The sequence below is a fragment of the Mobula hypostoma genome, chromosome 12 (assembly GCF_963921235.1).
Source record: "Mobula hypostoma chromosome 12, sMobHyp1.1, whole genome shotgun sequence".
In the NCBI taxonomy this organism is placed as follows: domain Eukaryota; kingdom Metazoa; phylum Chordata; class Chondrichthyes; order Myliobatiformes; family Myliobatidae; genus Mobula; species Mobula hypostoma.
The window spans coordinates 62121818-62147296 of record NC_086108.1 but is presented as its reverse complement, the minus strand read 5'-3'; the positions used below and the strand labels follow the sequence as shown (position 1 = coordinate 62147296).

At 41.9% G+C, this 25479-nt stretch overlaps 1 protein-coding gene across 2 annotated transcripts in view; it reads left to right on the top strand.

Annotated features, from left to right (window-relative positions):
- Positions 1-25479, top strand: part of mysm1 (Myb-like, SWIRM and MPN domains 1) — a 106678-nt gene that overhangs the window by 71400 nt on the left and 9799 nt on the right. For both annotated transcript variants that reach the window (XM_063064256.1, XM_063064257.1), the window contains one exon: positions 883-988. In XM_063064256.1, coding sequence (XP_062920326.1) covers positions 883-988 — 106 coding nt within the window. The remainder of the gene's footprint in view (positions 1-882; positions 989-25479) is intronic.

Genomic DNA, 25479 nt, shown 5'->3' with positions numbered 1-25479 from the left:
CATTCCAATTTGTCAGACCATGGCCTCGCCTGCTGCCACAATGAGGTCAATCTCAGGTTGGAGGAGCAACCCCTCAAATTCTGTCTGGGTAGCCTTCAACTTGATGTAATAAACATAAATTTCTCCAACCGGTAATTGTTCCCCTTTCCCCCTTCCCCTTTCCCTCTTCTTTCATCCACCCACTCCGGCTCTCCTCTCACCTTTCCCCTTTTCCTTGCCTGATTATCACCCCTCTTCCTTCTCTTTCACCCATGGTCCATTCTCCTCTCCTTTCAGATTCCAGTCCGTCGTCACCTATCACCTCCCTTCTTCTTACTTCCACTTCCACCCACGTGGCTTCACCTCTAGCCTGTACTCCTCCCTCCCCTTCCCTCTCCCCCCCCCAAACATCACATTCTAGTCTATACCCCTTCTGATTTTGGCTTCTTCCCCCCTTTCTTTCCAATCTGTTGTAAGTTGACTATTTATTCATTTCCATAGACACTAGCTGGCCTGCTGAGTTTTCCCAGTATTCTGTGCGTGTTGCTCTGGATTTCCAACATCTGCAGAACCTCTTGTGTTTATGATTTACTTCTCATACTTGTCTACCTCTTCCTCCTCATCTATTACATTGGAATATTTCACATTCAATCTTCATGCATGTAGATGGGAATTGAAATATTCTCATGAGTGTCCATTTTGAATTACTTAAGCTGACATTTAGCAAGTAAATAATATATGCTTGTTATATATATTATTTCAGATTGTGATACACTGTGACTATCAAAGCATGCAATCTCACATGGCTCACTTAAGCAAAATTCTTTACTAAATATCCAATAAAATTTGCACGTGTGTCAAAATGTAGAGCAGCTTTTGAACCTCTGTTTTCTTTTCATGTAGGCCTTCCATACAAATGTGAGCTGAAGCAGTTGAATGAAGAACCTCTGTGGGTACGGTTGATAGATAAAGCACGCTGGATAATGGAGAAGTACAAGCTATCCCTTAGGCAAGTAATATGATACAGATTGTTGATTTAAGGAATTAATCTAATCTCCTGCCTATAGTGCTGTGCACTTTTTCCTTTTGGTCTTACTTCTAGATTGGGTGTTCATTGCTGATATTCTAATTAACAAACATGCACACAAATATACACTTAAACATACTTACATTGTTCATCAGAATTATACTGGGATTTTACATCTAAAGTCACATAACATTTTGTGTGTCTCCCCCAAATACTGCATTTTGCCTAATGTAAGTTATCTCTTTAACTCTAAACTTGTCAGTTCATGCTCATTCATTTACAGCTATCCACATGCAAGTAATTGTATTGTGTGTCATTCATCCTTGACTTGCTCAATTCTTCAATATTGAAGCTGAGAAACATTTTTTTTAAATTTAAATCTATTTCCTGTCACTTGTGTAAGTCATTGCTTATAAATGTAATTGACTCTGACGAACATGTTGCATTTTAATTTATAGCAACATATCAGATGTAATTTTTCGTCCTATCTATTGTAATTCTGAGGGATCTTCTGCTGGGCCAATCCTTTCTAAGTTATAAAATGTAAGATCCTCCTAACAGTTTTCATTGCTCAGCCTTTTATTCCCGTGAATTTCCTTTTACTAGCATTGGTGATCGTTGAATCATAGAATCACACAGCACCAAAACAGACTATTTCAGCCCATTTCAACTGTGCTAGTTGAGATACTACCTGTGCTAATCCTGCTTGCCTGTACTAGGACCATGTCCCTTTGTGCCTTTCCTATCCAAGTCCCTGATAAGTTGCCTTTTAAACATTGTAATTGTTTCTACCTTCACTATCTCCTCAGGCACTTTGTTAGATATAACCAGCATCTTTATGTGAAAAACTGACCCCTCAGATCTCATTTATATTTATAAGAAATTCAGTAGTTAACAGCCATTTTTGTCCATTTCAACCAAGAAGCCTTCTTCCGCTACCATTATTTGCCCACGTTTGGCTAGTATCTCTCAAAACCTTTTCTATCCATGAGCCTGTCCAAATATCTTTTAAGTGCTCTAACTGTACCTGCCTATAACACTGGCAGCTCATTCCATATAACACCTCCCTCTGTGAGGGAAAAACTTGCCAGTTGTAAATCGTTCCTCTTTCGAAAGCAGTTATCTCTAGTTTTAGATCCTACTACCCTGGCAAAAAGATTGTGACCACCTACCTCATGATTTTATAAATCTCAGCCTCCTTCACTCCTGCAAAAACAGCCGCAGCCAATCCAGTCTCTCCTCATAACTCAAGCCTTCCAACTTGTAGTATGGTGACCAGAAGTGAATACACTATTCCAGGTCCTGTCTGTATTGAAGTCTGTGGTTTTATTTGGGTTAACTTCATTGTTGTGAGGATGTTATTAATGCCTATTCAGAACATATGCTATTTTGAAATTGTCCTTGGTTTGAATCACAATTAGATTTTTTAAGGTTATCTTTGACTGCCCTCTTCCTGCACTATAATAATTTTGTATAGTTATAATTAACCTCCATTTCTTTATTTTGTTCCTCAGTTTCTCCTTATTCATCTCATTTCCATTAGAACCATAGAACCATAGAAACTACAGCATAGAAACAGACCCTTTGGCCCTTCTTGGCTGTGCTGAACCATTTTCTGCCTAGTCCCACTGACCTGCACACGGACCATATCCCTCCATACACCTCCCATCCATGTATTTGTCCAATTTATTCTTAAATGTTAAAAAAGAACCCGCACTTACCACCTCGTCTGGCAGCTCATTCCATACTCCCACCACTCTCTGTGTGAAGAAGCCCCCCCTAATGTTCCCTTTAAACTTTTCCCCCCTCACCCTTAGCCCATGTCCTCTGGTTTTTTTCTCCCCTTGCCTCAGTGGAAAAAGCCTGCTTGCATTCACTCTATCTATACCCATCATAATTTTATATACCTCTATCAAATCTCCACTCATTCTTCTACGCTCCAGGGAATAAAGTCCTAACCTATTCAACCTTTCTCTGTAACTGAGTTTCTCAAGTCCCAGCAACATCCTTGTAAACCTTCTCTGCACTCTTTCAACCTTATTTATATCCTTCCTGTAATTTGGTGACCAAAACTGAACACAATACTCCAGATTCGGCCTCACCAATGCCTTATACAACCTCATCATAACATTCCAGCTCTTATACTCAATACTTTGATTAATAAAGGCCAATGTACCAAAAGCTCTCTTTACGACCCTATCTACCTGTGACGACACTTTTAGGGAATTTTGTATCTGTATTCCCAGATCCCTCTGTTCCACTGCACTCCTCAGTGCCTTACCATTAACCCTGTATGTTCTACCTTGGTTTGTCCTTCTAACGTGCAATACCTCACACTTGTCAGTATTAAACTCCATCTGCCATTTTTCAGCCCATTTTTCCAGCTGGTCCAAGTCCCTCTGCAGGCTCTGAAAACCTTCCTCACTGTCTACTACACCTCCAATCTTTGTATCATCAACAAACTTGCTGATCCAATTTACCACATTATCATCCAGATCATTGATATAGATGACAAATAACAATGGACCCAGCACTGATCCCTGTGGCACACCACTAGTCACAGGCCTCCACTCAGAGAAGCAATTCTCTACCATCACTCTCTGGCTTCTTCCATCGAGCCAATGTCTAATCCAATTTACCACCTCTCCATGTATACCTAGTGACTGAATTTTCCTAACTAACCTCCCATGCAGGACCTTGTCAAAGGCCTTACTGAAGTCCATGTAGACAATATCCACTGCCTTCCCTTCATCCACTTTCCTGGTAACCTCCTCGAAAAACTCCAACAGATTGGTCTAATTGGTCCCCGCAATTTCAACACTAGTCTCCTTCAAGGTCTGAGGGAACACTCTGTCAGGTCCCGGGGATTTATCCACTTTAATTTTCCTCAAGACAGCAAGCACCTCCTCCTTTTCAATCTGTACAGTTTCCATGGTCTCACTACTTGATTCCCTCAATTCCATAGATTTCATGCCAGCTTCCTTATTAAATACAGATGCAAGAAACCTATTTAAGATCTTCCCCCATTTCCTTTGGTTCAGCACAAAGCCGACCACTCTGATCTTCAAGAGGACCAATTTTATCCCTTACAATCCTTTTGCTCTTAATATACTTGTAAAAGCTCTTTGGATTATCCTTCACTTTGACTGCCAAGGCAACCTCATGTCTTCTTTTAGCCCTCCTGATTTCTTTCTTAAGTATTTTCTTGCACTTCTTATACTCCTCAAGCACCTGATTTACCCCCTGTTTCCTATACATTTCATACAACTCCCTCTTCTTCTTTATCAGAGTTGCAATATCCCTTGAGAACCAAGGTTCCTTATTCCTATTCAATTTGCCTTTAATCCTGACAGGAACATACAAACTCCGCACTCTCAAAATTTCCCCTTTGAAGGCTTCCCACCTACCAATCACATCTTTGCCAGAGAACAACCTGTCCCAATCCACGCTTTTTAGATCCTTTCTCATTTCTTCAAATTTGGCCTTCTTCCAGTTCAGAACCTCAACCCTAGGACCAGATCTATCTTTGTCCATGATTAAATTGAAACTAATGGTGTTATGATCACTGGAACCAAAGTGCTCCCCTACACAGACTTCTGTCACTTGCCCTAATTCGTTTCCTAACAGGAGATCCAATATTGCATCCCCTCTAGTTGGTCCCTCTATATATTGATTTAGAAAACTTTCCTGAACACATTTTACAAACTCTAAACCATCTAGACCCCTAACAGTATGGGAGTCCCAATCAATGTATGGAAAATTAAAATCCCCTACCACCACAACTTTATGTTTCTTGCAGTTGCCTGCTATCTCTCTGCAGATTTGATCTTCCAAGTCTCGTTGACTATTGGGTGGTCTGTAATACAATCCCACTAATGTGGCCATACCTTTCCTGTTTCTCAGCTCCACCCATAAGGACTCAGTAGACAAGCCCTCTAATCTGTCCTGCCTGAGCGCTGCTGTAATATTGTCCCTAACAAGCAATGCTACTCCCCCACCTTTCATTCCTCTGCCTCGATCACATCTGAAACATCGGAACCCTGGAATATTAAGCTGCCAGTCCTGCCCCTCCTGTAGCCAAGTTTCACTAATTGCTACAACATCATAATTCCACGTGTCAATCCACGCCCTCAACTCATCGGCCTTCCCCGCAATACTCCTAGCATTGAAATATATACACCTCAGAAGATTTTTACCACCACCACTATCCTGCTTTTCAACCTTTCTATCAGCGGATTTGCTTAAACTTTCAACATCATTTATTTTCACCCCAGCCACACTGTCAGCTCTGGCACTCTGGTTCCCATCCCCCTGCAAATCTAGTTTAAAGCCTCCCCAATAGCACTAACAAACCTCCCTGAAAGGATATTGGTCCCCCTGTGGTTCAAGTGTAACCCGTCTCTCTTGTACAGGTCCCACCTGCCCCAGAAGAGGTCCCAATGATCCTGAAATCTAAAACCTTGCCCCCTACACCAGTTCCTCAGCCACTTGTTCCTCCTCCAGAGCATCCTATTCCTACCCTCACTGGCACCTAGCACAGGTAGCAATCCTAAGATTAACACCCTTGAGGTCCTGCTTTTCAACCTCCTACCAAGCTCTCTATACTCACTGTCCAGGACCTCCTCACTCTTCCTTGCTATGTCATTGGTACCGATGTGCACCACGACATCTGGCTGGTCACCCTCCCACTTCAGAATGTCATGCAATCAATGAGAGACATCCTTGACCCTGGCACCTGGGAGGCAACAAACCATCCTGGATTCTCTGTCACGATCACAGAACCTCCTATCTGCACCTCTAACTATCGAGTCCCCTATCACTACCGCACTCCTCTTTCTCCCCCCTCCCTTCTGCACTGCAGAGCCAGACTCAGTGCCAGAGATCTGGCTACTGCAGCTAGTCCCAGGTAAGTCATCCCCCCCAACAGTATCCAATGCGGTATACTTGTTGTTGAGGGGAATGGCCACAGGGGAACCCTGCTCTGCCTGTCCTTTCCTCTTCCCTCGTCTGACAGTGACCCAATTTCCTGTCCTCTGCTCCTTTGGCGTAACTACCTCACTGTAGCTACGATCTACAATCTCCTCATTCTCCCGAATGATCCGCAGGTCATCCAGTTCCTGCTCCAGTTCCCTAACGCGGTTTGTCAGGAGCTGCAGCTGGATGCACCTCCTGCAAGTGTCGTTGTCAGGGACACCGGAGGGCTCCCTGACTTCCCACATCCTGCAAGAGGAGCATTCCAACATCCTGCCTGGCATTCTCACTGCACTAAACAATCTGAACAAAAAAAACTTACTGGAACCTACCCTGGCCTTTGCCTGTTCTCGCCGAAGCCTGTTTGAGCCAAAGCCGTCCCACTCTGACTCTGTCCACTCCGACGATCGCCGATACAACGATGGCCACTGTATATGGTGGTCTGCTTTTTAAACCTTAGCGTGCTACGTCACGCGCCTGCGCAGTGCAGACCTTTCTCCCCAAGCAGTGTTTAGAAAAAAAAATGACTTTTTCTACCCGATTTCTTCACTCCTTCTCAGCTGCTTGCTTCGACTTTTAATAAGTTTCAATATTTTCTTTTAATCATTGCAGTGCCCCATTGCCTGTGGAGCATTTTCATTTAATTTTTAATTTGATAATGCACTTAATCTGAAGCAATAGTTTGAGCATTGCATTTAACTCGATTGTACAGCATTATTTAGAAGTATTCTCTGTTAGTGCTAGTGTCTTATGATTAACCTGTTCAAACTAATATTTATTTGTATTTATCCCATTTAAAACTAATTCCTTGGTACTTTTGGTTGTATTTTGCCTTCTCTTATTGTGAAGTACAGTCGCATGCTGGTTATGTTATTGGCCTACCAATCCAGAGGCCTAGGCTAATGATTCAGATTCATGAATTCATATGCCACTTGAGAAATATAAATTTTAGTTTCCAGATTGAATACGTTTGAATTACAGATTTGGTATAGTTAATGTTAACTAACAGGATATTGTAAATACTCATTTAGTCCATTTTATTGGGGAGGGTGTGGGGAAATAACTACTCTGTACAGAACCATGAATCCAAACCCACGGTAGGAGAGCAATAGAAATACAGAGGCCAGGAACAGGCCATTAGGCCCATCTAGTCCCTGCCAGACCATTAATCTGCCTAGTCCCATCAACTCGCACTCAGACCATAGCTCTCCATACCCCTCCCATCCATGTACCTATCCAAGTTTCTCTTAAATATTGAAATTGAACCCACATCCACCACTTGTGCTGGCAGCTCATTCCACAGTCTTACCACCCTCTGAATAAAAACGTTCCCTCTCATGTTCTCCTTAAACGTTTTACATTTCATATTTAACCCATGACCTCTAGTTGTAGTCTCACCCAACCTCAGTGGAAAAAGTCTGCTTGCATTTACAAAAAAATTCCAGGAAATTAAAGGCTGGTGTGCCTTACATCAGTGGTAGGAAACTTACTGGAGAAGATTCTTAGAGATGTCATCTGGAAAAGTATAGATTTATTAGGAGTAGTTACAGCACGGCTTTATGTGGATTGCATCTTCCAAACTTGACTACGTTTTTAGTGGAGGTAACAAAGGTGATTGATGAGGGTAGCGTAGCAAATATTTTATACGTGGACTTTAGTAAAGCTTTCAACAAGATATGTCATGGTAGGCTGATCCAGAAGATTGAAGTATATGGGATCCAAGGAGACTTGGGTAGACAGGATTCAAAATTGGCTTAGCCGTGGAAGATGGAGTAGTAGTGGAAGGGTACTCCTCTGACACAGTGTGTTCCAAAAGGATCAGTGCTGGGACCCCTGATGTTGGTACTTTGTATATATGATTTTTACAAAAACGTATGTGAGCAGATCAATAAGTTCACTGACAACACAAAAACAGGCTAAGTGGTGGATAGTGAGGAAGGTTGTCAAAAAATACAGCAGAAGATACACCAGTTGAAAATATGGTCAGGAAAATAGAAAATGGAGTTTAATTTGGAAAAGTATAAAGTGTTGCGCTTTGGGAGGTCAAATGTAAGGGGTAAATGACAGGTCTCTTAGGAACATTGAAATAGAGTGAGATCTTGTAGTGAAAGTCCATATCTCCCTCAAAGTGGCAATGTAAGTAGATAGGGTAGCAGAAGAGGTGCCTGTTGAGATAAGCAAAGTTTAAAGGAGATTTTGAACATACAACAGTGCATCACGGAACAGACTCTTTAGCCTATGATGTTGTGCTAACCTCTTAATCTGCCCTGAAATCAGTCGAACCCTTCCCTCCCACTTAGGCTTCCATTTTTCTTTTATCCATGTGTCTATCTAAGAGTCTCATAAATCTCCCCATTGTACCTGCATCTAACATCAGCCCTGGCAATACACTTCAGGCACTCTCTGGGTAAAAAAAACACCTAACTCTGACACCCCCCCCCCTCCAATTATTGTAAAATTAGATGGTCTCTCACATTAACTATTACATAATGTACTGGCTGGGCACAGGAGTACATTCAGCCAGAGACTCATTCCACCGAGATGCAACACAGAGCATCATAGGAAGTCATTCCTGCCTGTGGCCATCAAACTTTACAACTCCTCCCTTGGAGGGTCAGACACCCTGAGCCAATAGGCTGGTCCTGGACTTATTTCCTGGCATAATTTACATATTACTATTTAACTATTTATGGTTTTATTACTATTTAATTATTTATGGTGCAACTGTAACGAAAACCAATTTCCCCCGGGATCAATAAAGAATGACTATGACTATGACTATGGAAGAAGGCACTGGCTGTTCACTCTCTCTATGCCTCTTACCATCTTATATATCTCTATCAAGTCTTCTCTCATCCTGTTTGCTCCAAAGAGAAAAGCACTAGCTCGCTCAACATTTCCGCATAAGGTGTTTTCTAATCCAGGCAGCATCCTGGCAAATTTCCTTTGTCTCTTTCTAAAGCGTCCACATCCTTCCTATAATGAGGTGACTAGAACTTAACACAATATTCCAAGTGTGGTCTAACCAGAATTTTATTGAACTGCAGCATTACCCATGGCTCTTGAACTCAGTCCCCAGACTAACGAAGGCTAACACAGCATATGCTTTCTTAATCACCCTAAAAATGCTCTGAGCAATTTTAAGGGATCTATTGACTCGGACTCCAAGATCCCTCTATTCTTCCACACTACTAAGAATCATGCCATCACTTGGTGTTCTGCCATCAAGTCTGACCTTCCAAAGTGTATCACTTCACACTTTTCTAAATTAAATACCGCCTGCCACTTAAATTTTATGAAGGAGATTTATGTGACAATTGTTTTTTTACACCAAGTGTGGCAGATGCCTAGAATGCACTCCCAGGAAAAGCAGTGGAAGTAAATATGATAGTGACATTTAAGGAATAGGTAGGGAATGAAGTGATATAGACGATGTGCAGGCAGATGGGATTAGTTTGGATTGGCATCATTACTGACACAGACAACATGGGCCAAAGTGTCTGTTCCATTTCTTTTTGTTTTCTATGTCCTAATGCACCACTGAAGGAGACATTTAGCCCATTATGTCTGTACTGAGTTGTACAACCTAATCCCATCTTCCAAAAGTAGGCACAGAATGATGCAGATCACAGTTCTTCAGGTACACATCTAAATGTTTCTTCAGTTAAGATAAAGCAGCCATATGGTGGAAATCTGCTGGAAAATAGAAGAAATGCTTAGCAGGTTAGGCAACATCCACGGAGATAAAAACAGAGTTAATGTTTCAGGTCAAAGGCCCAACATCAGAATAGCAAATGAGAGTAAAATAGCAATTCCTTGAAGTTGCAGAGAAGGTGATGAGACAAGGGGAACACTTTTTAAACCTGATGTGGAATTTTGCTACCGCATCTTTTCATACAGTGTGTTCGGACCATAGAAATCTCTAGCTGAGAAATGTTTTCTTCATCTCTTCATTTTAAATCTATGTCCCCAGATTTTGCAGTTCTCTGAAGAGAAATAGATTTTTTTCATTTTGCTCTGTCTGGACCTTTCATAATTTTCTACACATTAAACTCTGTGCCTCTTGTACCTCGCAAAGAAATCAACACTAATTTATCCAATATTTTCTTAGCTTTAATTTTTCAGTCCTAATAATGTCCTCTATATCAGCTCCAGAACAATAACATCTTTCATGGAATGCAGTGACTGTAACTGTACATGATAATACAAGCTGTGATCTAACTAGGGTTATTTTCAGTTGTGATATAACCTATCTTGGCTCTTAAAGGAGGCCTCTTGAATGGTTTCTAACCACATTATTGACTTGTCCTACTGAGCATATAAAAAGTTCCCTCTGTGGCATCACTTATTTATTTTCTACCACTTCTTGCCCATTCCCTTAACAGCTGCACTTCTGTAAATGCATTACTTCAAACTTTTCTGCATTAAATTCCATTTGCCATTTATTCTACCCTTTTCAACAGGCCTAGTTACCTGCAGTCTAGAGCTTTTCTCCTCAGTCAACCACATAGCCAAGTTTTGTACTATTGCACAGTTCAGTCTCATTTCTCCTACGTTTAGTCTTATATCATAAATATAAATTGCAAAAAGCAACAGGCTAGTTACTGAGTCATCTGAAGCAACATTGATAACCAAACCTTCTATTGACCATTCTCCTTTCCTCCTAGCCAGTGATCTACCTTGGAGAGTAATCTGGAGATTTCTACTTTTGAAGACCCACTTCTTAGTCTCTTTTGTAACTCTTTAAAATCTTCTTCATTGTTTTATTTGTCTAGGATATTTGGTACTAATCTGTGCCGTGATCGCTTCATTTTTCTCTTGTAGCTGCTCAGTGATGTCCTTGATTCTGTAACCAAGGTGGCAACACACCTTCCTGGAATGCCTTCTGCAATCAATACATCTTCTACTCCTCTAATAATAAAATTCCCTGAATTTTTTTTCTTCTTGGTCTTTTTTCCTCCTTCCCTGGGCAGGTACTACAATTTTTCCTTTGCCATCACTCCCCAGAAAATGCGGTGATTAGAGACCTGCATGGTCTCAAGGTCACACTAATCAACCTGCCTGCTCCTTTTTGTCCGCATGGCGGTGGACCTTTCTTCTTTGCCTGCACTCTGTTGATCTACAGGATGACAATCACCTGGAAAATGCTAATCATCAAAATTCAGCCTCACAAAGGGACCTCAGTGCTGTCAGCTCTTGCTCAAGCTCTAAATCCCGCTGTGGTTGATGGCACTTCCTGTATCTGTGATTATCCAGGACACAGGAAATGTCTGGTGTTTCACAAAGCACAAGATATGCATTCACTAGGTTGAGGCGCCTTGCCTTGTCACCATTTATTAGATTAGTTCACTGAGTAGTACAGCACCTCTTCCCCTCAGTGTACATAAATCTCCCATGTACTAAACTCCTCTGCCACTTCAGTGCTCTGTCAAATTGCAATTAATAGTAACCGTCCTTGGAAATAACTGGCAAAGCGCAGCTTGTCGTAAGAGTAGTTTACCATCATCTCCTTAAGACACAAGTCTGTAGTAAATCACAGTTCGCGAGGAAGTTGTGGAATCTATGAATGAATATGTTTTTAAAATTCTTAGTGATGAAACTCAGATATAGAGATAAGCGCTCTATTGCAGCAGCAAGGATCTCTCCCTTGTAACAAGGATTGAAAAAAGTTGTGCAGTGGGGAATTATATCACTTAGATTTGGGAAGAAAATCTCAGTAACTCATTTATAGCTTCCGCCAGTCATGAATTGTTAGTTCACTCTTCACCAAAAAAGCAGGGCTTCTTGGGTAGTAATTTCTGGATTGCTGCCTGTGCCATGCGCCAGTGAGAGTAGAAACAGAGTGATCTGGCAGATCAATACATGGCTGAGAAGCTGTTGCAGGGTCCAAGGCTTCAGGTTCTTGGATAATTGGGATGTCTTTGGGGGAGATATGATCTGTTCAAAAGTGATGGGTTGCACCTGAACCCGAGGGCGACCAATATTCTTGTGGGAAGGTTTGTTTGAGCTGTTGGGGAGGGTTTAAACTAATTTGGTAGGGGAATGGGAACCAGAGTGAAGGGACTCAGGATAGGATGGATGGTAAAAAAGCAAAGAAAGCGTGCAGTCACACTGTCAGGAAGGGCAAGCAGATGAAAGGACCTAATTGCAGCCAGCAGGGTGAGTATCAATGCATTAGGGACGCAGAATCAAAAAAGGTAGCAAATGCAGTACTCAATGTATTATATCTCAATGCACAGAGTATAAGAAGTAAGATGGATGATATTGTTGCACTATTATAGATTGTCATGTATGATGTTGTGGTCATCACTGAATCGTAGCTGAATGATGGTTGTAGTTGGAAGCTAAATGTCCAATGTTACACTTTGTATCAGAGGGATAGGAAGATAGGTAGAGGGGGTGGCATGGCTCTACTGGTAAAGAATGGCATCAAATCAGTAGAAAGATGTGACATAGGATTGGAAGGTGTTGAATCCTTGTGGGTTGAATTAAGGAAATGTGAGTGTAAAAGACCTTGATGGCAGTTATATACAAGCCTCCCAACAGTAGCTGGGATGTGGACCACAGTTTACAACAGGAAATAGGAAAGGCGTGTCAAAAGGGCAATGTTATGATACTCATGGGAGATTTCAACATGCAGGTTGATTGGGAAAATCAGGTTGGAGATGGATCTCAAGAGAGTGAGTTTGTTGAATACCTATGAGGTGGCTTTTTTGAGCAGTTTGTCGTTGAGCCTACTAGGGGATCAGCTATACTGGATTGGGTGTTACGTAATGAACCAGAGGTGATTAGGGAACTTAAGGTAAAGGAACCCTTAGAAGACGGTGATCACAGTATGATTGAGTTCAACTTGAAATTTGATTGGGAGAAAGTAAAATTTGACATAGCAGCATTTCAGTGTTATGAGAGAGGAGTTGGCCAAAGAAAATTGAAAGGAGATGCTGGCAGGGATGACAGCAGAGCAGCAATGGTGTGAGTTTCTGTGAAAACTGAGGAAGATGCAGGATTGATGTATTCCACAAATGAAGAAGTACTCAAATAGCAAAATAGTGCAACTGTGGCTGACAAGGGAAGTCAAAGCTAATGTAAAAGCAAAAGAGAGGGCATACAACAAAGCAAAAATTAGTGGGAAGACAGAGGATTGGGAAGCTTTTAAAACCCTACCGAGAGCAACTGAAAGAATCATTAGGAGGGAAAAGATGAAATATGAAAGAAAGCAAGCTAGCAAGCAACATCAAAGTGGATAGTAAAAGCTTTTTTCAAGTATGTAAAAACAAAACAGATGAGAATGGATATAGGACCGCTAGAAAATGAGGCCAAAGAAATAATAATGAGGGGCAAGAAAATGACAGATGAACTAAATGTGTATTTTGCATCAGCCTTCACTGTGGAAGACACTTGCAGTGTGCCAGATGATGAAGGGTACAAGGGAAGAGAAGTGAGTGCAGTTACTATTACAAGGGAGAAGGTGCTCAAAAAGCTGAAAGATCTAAAGGTACATAAGACACCCGGACCAGATGAACTGCACCCTAGGAATATGAAAGAGATTGTGGAGGCATTGGTAATGATTTTTCATATATCGTTGGACTCTGGCATGGTACCAGAGGACTGGAAAATTGCAAATGTCACTCCACTCTTTAAGAAAGGAGGAAGGCAGCAAAAAGTAAATTATAGACCAGTTAGCCTGACCTCATTGGTTGGGAAGATGTTGGAGTCATTTGGTAAGGATGAGGTTACGGAGTATTTGGTGACACAGGACAAGATAGGCCAAAGTCAGCATGGTTTCCTTAAGGGAAAATTTTGCCTGATAATCCTTCTGGAATTCTTTGATGAAATTACATGTAGGATAGATAAAGGGGATGCAGTGGATTTTGTATACTTGGACTTTCAGAAGGCCTTTGACAAGTGCTACACATGAGGTTGCTTACCAAGTTAAGAGCCCATGGTATTACAGGAATGTTACTGGCATGGCTTGAGCATTGGCTAATAGATAGGAGGCAGTGAGTGGGAATAAAAGGGTCCTTTTCCGGTTGGCTGCCAGTGACTATTTGTGTTCTTCAGGGGTCAGTGTTGGGCCCACTTCTCTTTATGCTGTATATCAGTGATTTAGATGATGGAATAGATGGCTTTGTTGCCAAGTTTGTAAATGATACGAGGATTGGTGGAGGGTCAGGTAGCATTGAGAAAACAGGAAGGCTACAGAAAGACTTAGAGAGGTTAGGAGAATGGGCAAGAGAGAGGCAAATGAAATACAATGTTGGAAAATGCATGGTCATACACTTTGGTAGAGAAATAAATGTGCAGACTATTTTCTAAATGGGGAGAAAATCCAAAGATCGGAGATGCAAAAGGACTTGAGAGTCCTTCTGCAGAACACCCTGAAGGTTAACTTACAGGGAGAGTCAGTGGTGAGAAAGGTAAATGCAATGTTAGCATTCGTTTCAAGAGGTCTAGAATACAAGGGTAGGGATGTGATGCTGAAATTTTATAAGGCACTGGTGAGGCCTCACCTTGAGTATTATCAACAGTTTTGGACTCCTCATCCAAGAAAAGATATGCCAGCATTGGAGGGGGTTCAGAGGAGGTTCACAAGGATGATTCCAGGAATGAAAGTGCTATCATACGAGGAACATTTGATAGCTCTGGGTCTGTACTCTTTGGATTTAGAAGAATGAGTGGGGATCTCATTGAAACCTTTCAAATGTTGAAAGGCCTAGACAGACTAAGATGTGGAAAGGATGTTTCTCATGGTGGACGGTCTAGGACAAGAGGGCATAGCCTTAGGATAGAGGGGCGTCCATTTAAAACAGAGTTGCAAAGAAATTTCTTTCACCAGAGGGTGGTGAATTTTTGGAATTTATTACCACAGGCAGCTGTGGAGGCCAGGTCGTTGGGTGTATTTAAGGCAGAGCTTGATAGTTTTTGATTGGACATGGCATCAAAGGTTATGGGGAGAAAGCCAAGGAGTGGGGCTGAGGAGGGGGAAAAAGGATCAGCCATGATAGAATGGTGGAGCAGTCTCGATGGGCCAAATGCCCTAATTTTGCTCCTCAACAATCAATTGAAGAAATTGATCAATCAACCCATACAGTTATTTAAAGTTTAATATATATAGACCACAAATTCTCATATCCATCTTATAACTTCATCCTGTTCAATCTTTCCTGAGAACTATGATCTTTCATTTCCATAGTGGTTTTTTTGCAGCTTTTTAATTGCTTCAATGTTCTTTTGGAAGTGTGGAGAACGAACTTTGCAAAGTGCTATAAATGCAGACTCACCAGTGTCATATATACATTTAAGGTGCCACTGAATTCTCTTATTCGTTTTAGATTCTAATTGCTATTTTGACTTGTAATGCCTTTTTAACAGTATATTTAGCTTCTATTTCTAATTTCCCCAAAGAAGTCTCTACTTCATTTTTCTTAATTTTTATGTATGCCATTTAATGGTCCAAGCTGAAGGCTGCACAGTGCTTTTCATATTGACATCTGGTGGAACACAACAGTAAAGTTTGTTCAAATGAAAGTGTTTGATTTTTTAATTACATCTTGAATTTAGGCAAGAATTAAGAGATTCCAAAACATAAACAAAATTTTGTCTTAGCATTGTCCCTAGACATTTAATAACTCATAGCACATGACATTTTCTTTGTTCTCTTACAACAGTAAACTTCTCAGATAAAAGCAATTTCAAGAAAAATTTTGGAATGCATCTCTCATTTTCATGAGATGGTCAGAATCTTGGTCTTTGGCATAATGCTGCCTGCCACAGAAATATAGCCACCTTCAAGGTTATAAAAGCTGTAGGTATGAAGTCTATTCATTGTACAGAAATTGAGAGATTACATTCCTAGGATATTTAGTTTGTTTTTCCACATGATATGAGAATCTGACTTTTATCAGTAGCTTGTCAATGGCAGATATATTGACATACATATGAAACCCTGAAACATTATGGAAGTAAAGACTGAATTTACATTTCTCTTCTGTGGATGCTGCTGGGCTGAGTATTAAGCATCATTAGCATTCATATGAGTCAGAAGGATGAGGGGGATCCTATTGAAACCTGCTGAATATTGAAAGACCTGTATAGAGTGGATGTGAAGAAGGTATTTTCATTGTTAGGAGTCTAGGATCCAAGGGCACAGCTTCAAAATAAAGTTTCACAGCTTCACCCTTTAGATCTGAGATGAGGAGAAATTTCTTCAGCCGAAGCATGGTGAATCAATGGAATGAGGCCAAGTAATTGGGGTGTATTTAAAACAGAGGTTGATAGGTTCTCATTTGGTAAGGGGGATAAGAATTACGGGGAGAAGGCGGAAGTCTGGGATTAAGAAAAAGAAATCAGCCATGCTTCAATGTTGGAGCAGACCTGATGCTCTGAATGGTCTAATTCTGCTCCTTATACCTTATGGTCTTATATTCTTATAGTCAAATTGTGTCATATATCAAAAGGTAGGATATGTAAATTAAATTCAAATACATTTGCAAAAAAAAACAATTTATAAAAATTGTCACTTAAGTATTTCACAAGTTTGACAGAAGACTTTTCTCAGTTAATCATAATTTATTTTCAGCAAAATCATAAGCATTTAATTGTCATTTCATTTTTTAAATTTAATTGTGGCCATACTGTACATATCAAAAGATAACCATATCTTATGTTCTTCAAATCTGCTTTTAAAACTAAATGTTGATTGCAGCTTGCTCGTTTGCAAATCCAGCAATGACATGAAACAGTACCTTTCCTTAACATAAAGCTTGTCATCAATCAGAGTTGATTAAATTTCTCTGGAGAGAGTTTTTACATTACTGAGCCAATTCCATTGAAGGGATGTAGGCAACACACATCAAAGTTGCTGATGAATGCAGCAGGCCAGGCAGCATCTGTAGGAAGAGGTGCAGTCGACGTTTCAGGCCGAGACCCTTCGTCAGGACTAACTGAAGGAAGAGTGAGTAAGGGATTTGAAAGTTGGAGGGGGAGGGGAAGATCCAAAATGATAGGAGAAGACAGGAGGGGGAGGGATGGAGCCAAGAGCTGGACAGGTGATAGGCAAAAGGGGATACGAGAGGATCATGGGATAGGAGATCCGGGAAGAAAGATGGCGGGGGGGGGACCCAGAGAATGGGCAAGAAGTATATTCAGAGGGACAGAGGGAGAAAAAGGAGAGTGAGAGAAAGAATGTGTGCATAAAAATAAGTAACAGATGGGGTACGAGGGGGAGGTGGGGCTTTAGCGGAAGTTAGAGAAGTCGATGTTCATGCCATCAGGTTGGAGGCTACCCAGACGGAGGATAAGGTGTTGTTCCTCCAACCTGAGTGTGGCTTCATCTTTACAGTAGAGGAGGCCGTGGATAGACATGTCAGAATGGGAATGGGATGTGGAATTAAAATGTGTGGCCACTGGGAGATCCTGCTTTCTCTGGCGGACAGAGCGTAGATGTTCAGCAAAGCGATCTCCCAGTCTGCGTCGGGTCTCGCCAATATATAAAAGGCCTCATCGGGAGCACCGGACGCAGTATATCACCCCAGTCGACTCACAGGTGAAGTGTTGCCTCACTGCACCAACTGCAACTCCAACCTTGAACTCCAGGCCGGGTCTTTATGTGCTGCTGTTGTGACTCCCGTCTCCCCTTCCCCCACCACCACTCCGCAGCCCCGTCTTCCTCAGATCCCACCGTCAGCTCCTGGGCCCTCAGAGGCTCCATCTTCCTCTCACCCCAACCCTCCCCTCTCCATTGACACACCCAGCCTCCCCCCTCCCACCTCTGATCCCAGCTCTCATCTGTGCTGGGTCTTTACCATCCCCTCCGATCTTCAACTGTCGGAGGCAGAACGCTCTGTTCTCAGTAAGGGCCTCACGTTTGTCTCCCTTCACCCACACCTCAGCGAGTTCCATGTTCGCCACGATGCGGAACTTTTCTTCCGCCGTCTCCGTCTCCGAGCCTACTTCTTCAGCAAGGACTCTTCCACCTCCACCGATGACCCCTTCTCCCGTCTTCAACCCTCCTCTTCTTCATGGACACCCCGCTCTGGTCTTCTGCCTGCTCTGGATCTCTTTATCGCTAATTGCCGAAGGGACATCAACCGTCTTGACTTCACCGCACCTTGTCCCCATTCCAACCTCACTCCTTCGGAACGCTCTGCTCTCCACTCCCTCCGCACTAATCCTAACCTTATTATTAAACCCGCTGATAAGGGGGGTACTGTTGTAGTCTGGCGTACTGACCTCTACCTTGCCGAGGCACAGCGACAACTCGCGGATACCTCCTCTTATTTACCCCTTGATCGTGACCCCACTAAGGAGCACCAGGCCATTGTCTCCCTCACCATCACCGACTTTATCCGCTCAGGGGATCTCCCATCCACTGCTACCAACCTTATAGTTCCCACACCCCGCACTTCCTGTTTCTACCTCCTACCCAAGATCCACAAACCTGCGTGTCCTGGCCGTCCTATTGTCTCAGCTTGCTCCTGCCCCACCAAACTCGTTTCTGCATACCTCGACTCATTTTTATCACCCCTTGTTCAATCCCTCCCGACCTATGTTCGTGACACTTCTCACGCTCTTAAACTTTTCGATGATTTTAAGTTCCCTGGCCCCCACCGCTTTATTTTCACCATGGATGTCCAGTCCTTATATACTTCCATCCCCCATCAGGAAGGTCTCAAAGCTCTACGCTTCTTTTTGGATTCCAGACCTAATCAGTTCCCCTCTACCACCACTCTGCTCCGTCTAGCGGAATTAGTCCTTACTCTTAATAATTTCTCCTTTGGCTCCTCCCACTTCCTCCAAACTAAAGGTGTAGCTATGGGCACCCATATGGGTCCTAGCTATGCCTGCCTTTTTGTTGGGCTTGTGGAACAATCTATGTTCCGTGCCTATTCTGGTATCTGTCCCCCACTTTTCCTTTGCTACATCGACGACTGCATTGGCGCTGCTTCCTGCACGCATGCAGAACTCGTTAACTTTATTAACTTTGCCTCCAACTTTCACCCTGCCCTCAAGTTTACCTGGTCCATTTCCGACACCTCCCTCCCCTTTCTAGATCTTTCTGTCTCTGTCTCTGGAGACAGCTTATCCACTGATGTCTACTATAAGCCTACTGACTCTCACAGCTATCTGGACTATTCCTCTTCTCACCCTGTCTCCTGCAAAAACGCCATCCCCTTCTTGCAATTCCTCCGTCTCCACCGCATCTGCTCTCAGGATGAGTAAGATGTCTTCCTTTTTTAAAGAAAGGGGCTTCCCTTCCTCCACTATCAACTCTGCTCTTAAACGCATCTCCCCCATTTCACGTACATCTGCTCTCACTCCATCCTCCTGCCACCCCACTAGGAATAGGGTTCCCCTGGTCCTCACCTACCACCCCACCAGCCTCCGGGTCCAACATATTATTCTCCGTAACTTCCGCCACCTCCAATGGGATCCCACCACTAAGCACATCTTTCCCTCCCCCCCTCTCTCTGCATTCCGCAGGGATCGCTCCCTATGCAACTCCCTTGTCCATTCGTCCCCCCCATCCCTCCCCACTGATCTCCCTCCTGGCACTTATCCGTGTAAGCGGAACAAGTGCTACACATGCCCTTACACTTCCTCCCTTACCACCATTCACGGCCCCAAACAGGCCTTCCAGGTGAGGCAACCCTTGACCTGTGAGTCGACTGGGGTGATATACTGCGTCCGGTGCTCCCGATGAGGCCTTTTATATATTGGCGAGACCCGACGCAGACTGGGAGACCGCTTTGCTGAACATCTACACTCTGTCCGCCAGAGAAAGCAGGATCTCCCAGTGGCCACACATTTTAATTCCACATCCCATTCCCATTCTGACATGTCTATCCACGGCCTCCTCTACTGTAAAGATGAAGCCACACTCAGGTTGGAGGAACAACACCTTATATTCTGTCTGGGTAGCCTCCAACCTGATGGCATGAACATCGACTTCTCTAACTTCCGCTAAGGCCCCACCTCCCCCTCGTACCCCATCTGTTACTTATTTTTATGCACCCATTCTTTCTCTCACTCTCCTTTTTCTCCCTCTGTCCCTCTGAATATACCTCTTGCCCAACCTCTGGGTCCCCCCCCCCTTGTCTTTCTTCCCGGACCTCCTATCCCATGATCCTCTCGTATCCCCTTTTGCCTATCACCTGTCCAGCTCTTGGCTCTATCCCTCCCCCTCCTGTCTTCTCCTATCATTTTGGATCTCCCCCTCCCCCTCCAACTTTCAAATCCCTTACTCACTCTTCCTTCAGTTAGTCCTGACGAAGGGTCTCGGCCTGAAACATCGACTGTACCTCTTCCTACTGATGCTGCCTGGCCTGCTGCGTTCACCAGCAACTTTGATGTGTGTTGCTTGAATTTCCAGCATCTGCAGAATTCCTGTTGAATGGATGTAGGATCTGTTTTGGGTCATAATGCTAGTACACTGTAGCTTGGACAATATTTATGGTAAATATGATGGAGAGGGTCAGTAGCTTTAAATTCTTTGCATTATCATATCGTAGGATCTGTCCTAGGACCAGTATGTAAGTGCCATCATAAAGAAGGCACGACAGTACCTCTACTTTCTTATAGGTTCACGTAGGTTCTGCATGGATAACTTCACTTAGCACATCTCTGAACTGATACTACAACCTACAGACTTACTTCCAAGGACTCTTTACAATCCATGTTCTTACTATTATTTTTTGTTTGTACAACTTGTCTTCTTTTGCACATCAATTGTTTGTTAGTCTTTGATTATGTATATTTTTTTGTAAATTCTATTGTATTTTTTATTTTTCTGTCAATGCCTGCAAGAAAATGAATCTCATTGTGGTATATGTTAACATATACATTCTTTGATAATAAATTTCACTTTGACTTTTGATGAAATGCTAAGAGCATAATAATTAGAAGCAGGAGTAAGCCATGCACCTCTTTGAACTTGCTTTTCTAGTCATTTAGACCTTGACTAACTCAATGCCTCAAGCCATTTTGGTCGATTCCCCTTTTTTGTGATCCTCTTAGTGTTTGAAAATTTATTAATCCCAGCCTTGCATTCCCAAAGTGATAAGCACCCTCTGGCCTTTGAGGTATAGAATTTGAAAGATTTACAATTCTCTGCTTAAATATTTTTTTCTTTATTCCAATCCTCAATAACTGACCTTTAATGTTCCCATTTTTGGTCTTGAGGAAGGAGCATGCAGCTCTGTCACACACTCTCAGAATCTTGTTTGTGTCATCTCTTACTCTTCTAAGTTCTAGTGTGCATATCACAGCCAATTTCTTCTCACAGTGTGATCTCCACATCCCAGAAATCAGTCCAGTGTCTCTACTCGATGGTAAGGTCACACCATAACCTTGTACATTTTCAGCAATGAACTTTGAACAACATGTTTGAAAGTAAGAGTAACCCACTAATTACTTTCTTAAGTACTTACTATAATTCTACCTTTACCTTCTGAATTTCATGAACCACCGCACTAAGATCCCAGCACAGTACTGTAGGTACAGTAGTTTCATAGCACTTTCCATCATAACAATTCTCTGAATTGGTGATTTGTATCATTATGTAGGCTAATTTGCAAACTATAAATGCTATCTGGAGATTTAGTACCATTTCTAACAGTGACATATCTTTTCAAGAATTTAAGAGGCAAAGGCCTCCTTCAATTTCAATGCATACATTTGACCTAATTGAGCTAGATCTGGCAAAGTAAAATTGTTGCACGGATAGATTTGACCCCCTTGTCATTTGCAGTCTGTTGATGGGGTGGTGGTCATGTTCATAAGTCATGATTATATACCATACACCTCACATAACGACATGATGTAAGTAATAGTTGGGAAACCCTGAGACACAGTGTTGAAATTGGTTATTTTAAAAATCTAAGTGACTAAAATATTACAAGCTGTCCAGCATGTTTTCAGCAACATTGAAGACAGCTGTAAAATATAATAAGTTGATTCTGAACCAAACAGATTTATAGTACTGTATGAAAAAGTTTATCTTTCTGTTATAAAATGGTCCATGATGATTTACAGCAAATTAAATATTCTTAACATGTTCTCTGTTGTAGAAAAAAATGTATGTTTGCTTTGCAGACATGATAGTTGATTGACAAATGGATGATAAACAAGCTTATGATGTATTTTACTGATGTTGTTTGAAAGCGGTTATTTATTTAAATATATACATCATTGGGATGTGGATATTGCAAAATTTGCAAATAACAGGTCTTTTCCAAATTTATTAATTAGGCTTGCCTAGCTACAGACTGCTTGTAATGCAGCCGGCTACATTAATTGCAGTAGGTTTAGCTTTATTGATCTACATTTGGTAAATAATGACAACGGCAGTATCATTCAAGACTCAAGATTATTCATTATCATTTCCAGTACACAAGTGTAAAAGAGAACAAAATAATTGTTACTCCGGATCCAATGCAGTTCAAAATAACACAATAAGATTAAGACACAATAATAATTAACAACACATTAAATATAAATATGTAAGATGGCTTATATACGTAAATTGCTTGTATATCCATTAATAGACATTAGGCACAGGAATATCTCTACATAAGGTGATTCTGACAGGAGATGAATATGGCATGAATATCAGAGAAAGTAACAACTGAATATCATCTTTGTTTGCAATCTTCCTGAGGCATTTGAGTTTGTTATCATATCTGACTTGATCCAAAGAGCAATTTTTCTCACAAGCTAATAACAATTTTAGGATTTCCAGAAAAAATAGTGAATAAACTTGTAACTTCGGGATTTTACTTTCCATTTCCATCACTGGAGACAAGCTGTCTACTGATATCTGTTATAAACCCACTGATTCTTACGGCTACTGTATATTGACTATACCTCTTCCCGCCTTGTCTCCTGTAAAAATGCTGATCCCTCTTATCAGTTCCTTTGTCTCTGCCACATTTGTTCCCAGGATGAAGGCTTCCTTTCCAGGGCATCAGAGATATCCTCCTCCTTCAAAGAACAAGGTTTCTCTTCCTCCACTATCAATGCTGCCCTCATTCACATTCACCTCATTCCCACTGCCTTAACAGTTCCTCTTGTCCTCACCTACCACCCCATGAGCTTCTGCATCTTCCGCCATTTTTAACGGGACCTGAATACCAAACACATCTTTCCATACCCCCACTTTCTGCTTTCTGCAGGGATTACTCCCTCTATGATTCCCTTGTCCATCCATCCCTCCCCACCAATCTCTCTCCTGGCACTGATCCCTGCAAGCAGCAGAAGTGCTACATCTGTCCATTCACCTCCTCCCTCACCTCTGTTCAGTGGTCCAAGCGATCCTTCTGGTGAGGCAACAATTCACCTGCGAATCTGCTGGGGTCATTTACTACGTCTGGTGCTCCCGATGCAGCCTCCTCTACTTGGTGAGATATGACATACATTGGGGGACTGCTTTGGCAAGCACTTCAGCTCCATCCACAAAAAGAGGAATTTCCTGGTGGCCAACCATTTCACTTTCTATCCCTATTCCCATTCTGACATGTCGGTCCATGGCCTCCTGTTCTGCCATGCTGAGGCCACTCTCGGGTTGGCCTTATATTCCGTCTAGGTAGCCTCCAACCTGATGACATGAGCATCGATTTCTCCAACTTCTGCTATTTTTTTTTCTCCTCCTCCTTCCCGCTTCCTCATTTCCCCAATGTGGTCGCTTATCTCTTCTCCTCACATGTTTATCATCTCACCTGGTGCCCCTCCTCCTTTCCTTTGCCCTTTTCCCCCATCACCTCCCAGCTTCTTACTTCATTCCCCCTCCCCACCCACCTGTCTTCATCTATCACCCCTTTTCCCTCCCCCCACCTTATTATTCTGGCATTTTCCCTCTTCCTTTCTGACCTGATGACATGTTTCTGCCTGTTTTTTTCAGTTCCATAGATGCTGCCTGACCTGCTGAGGTTCCTCCAGCATTTTATTAGTGTTACTTAAGGATATTTTCCCCCCATATTCTTATTATTCTAGATTTGAAGCAACTGCAGCCTTTCAATTTCTAGCTGTGATGTAGCAGAATATGAATTATTTCTACATACAGTATATTACACCATCAGAAAAAGAGCACTGTTTACTTCTCTGACAGTGCTTTTATGTTGCTTGATATGTGCAGTAAATAATAAATGAGAAAGTATATGATATTATGGTAATAGAACTGAAAATGTCTTAACTATATGTATATGCTGTATGTGGAACAAGAGACTGCAGATGTGTGGATGAGGAGTCTCAGCCCAAAATGTCAACTCTAGTTTCGTCCATAGATGCTGCCTGACCTGCTGAGTTCCTCCATCTCTTTGTGTATTGCAAGAGACTGCGAATTGTCAAATCTGAAGCAAAAAATAAACTATAAGACCATAAAACTTCGAAGAAAGTTAGGCCACTTGGCCCATTGAGTCAGCTCTGCCATTCCATCGTTGCTGATTTATTAACCTTCTATTGCAGTAAAAGTATTGCGTATGAAAAACAAACGGTTGGAAAAATTCAGCTGATCAAGCAGCAACTGTAGAGGTAGCAATGATGAACACTTTGGGATAAAACCCTTTCTCAGGACTGGTGCAGGGTCTCAACCTGAAACTATGACCATCTTCTTGCCTCCACAAATGCTGATTGGTCCAGTAGGTTCTTCCAGTCACTTGTCTTTTTTTATATGTAATACTGTTTTCACTGAACTGTGACTTTATAGAACTGGAACATCCTATGTTCAATTTGGTATCTTGATGGAGATCTCTCTCTATATACAATGAATTCCTGTTAATTGGGCCATTGATTAATCAGGATAGCTGCATATTTGGGGTGAACCTTAAAGGACAAAAACTAATTGAGAAAATAGCCAAGTTTCCCTTTGATTAATTGGGACACTGTTCTGCTTAATTGGGACAGGATACTGTTGCCGAACAGTTGTGTGGCTGTTAAACACTACCCCATGCTTAAAGCAAAGTTTTTTAAGTACCATCAGTTGTGTGTGCTTGTATTATGTTATCCATTTGGGCCAACGGATGCCGAATCAGAAAGCAGTGATTTTTGATAACTTTGTTTTTTATTTTGACTTTAAAAAATTCCTATCCTTGGCACGATGCCACCAAATGATTTGACACTAGCCAAAAAAATTACCCTAAGAGTATTTGCTGATTTTGTCAATTTACAGTCAATCAAAAGAGCATGGCAGTGTACTCTGTATGAATTCCTCTATTGATAACTATTACCAGCTAATAGACAGTTTTATAGTACTGTAGTATTGGTGGGCTTCTAATTTGTTAGGTATTTCATTTAAATGTACAATTTGTTACTCAGTTAAATGGTAGTCTCTCTTTTTTATATCTTCTTAACTATTTCCATGAAATTTTGGATAATTGGGGCAGCCACATAATTGACCAAAATATTCTTGCCCTGTGTCACAATTAACTGGAATCCACTATGCATGTGAAAATACATCTTTATATCCAGTTGCAAGAACAAGTTTGTGAACCTTTGCAATTACCTGGTTT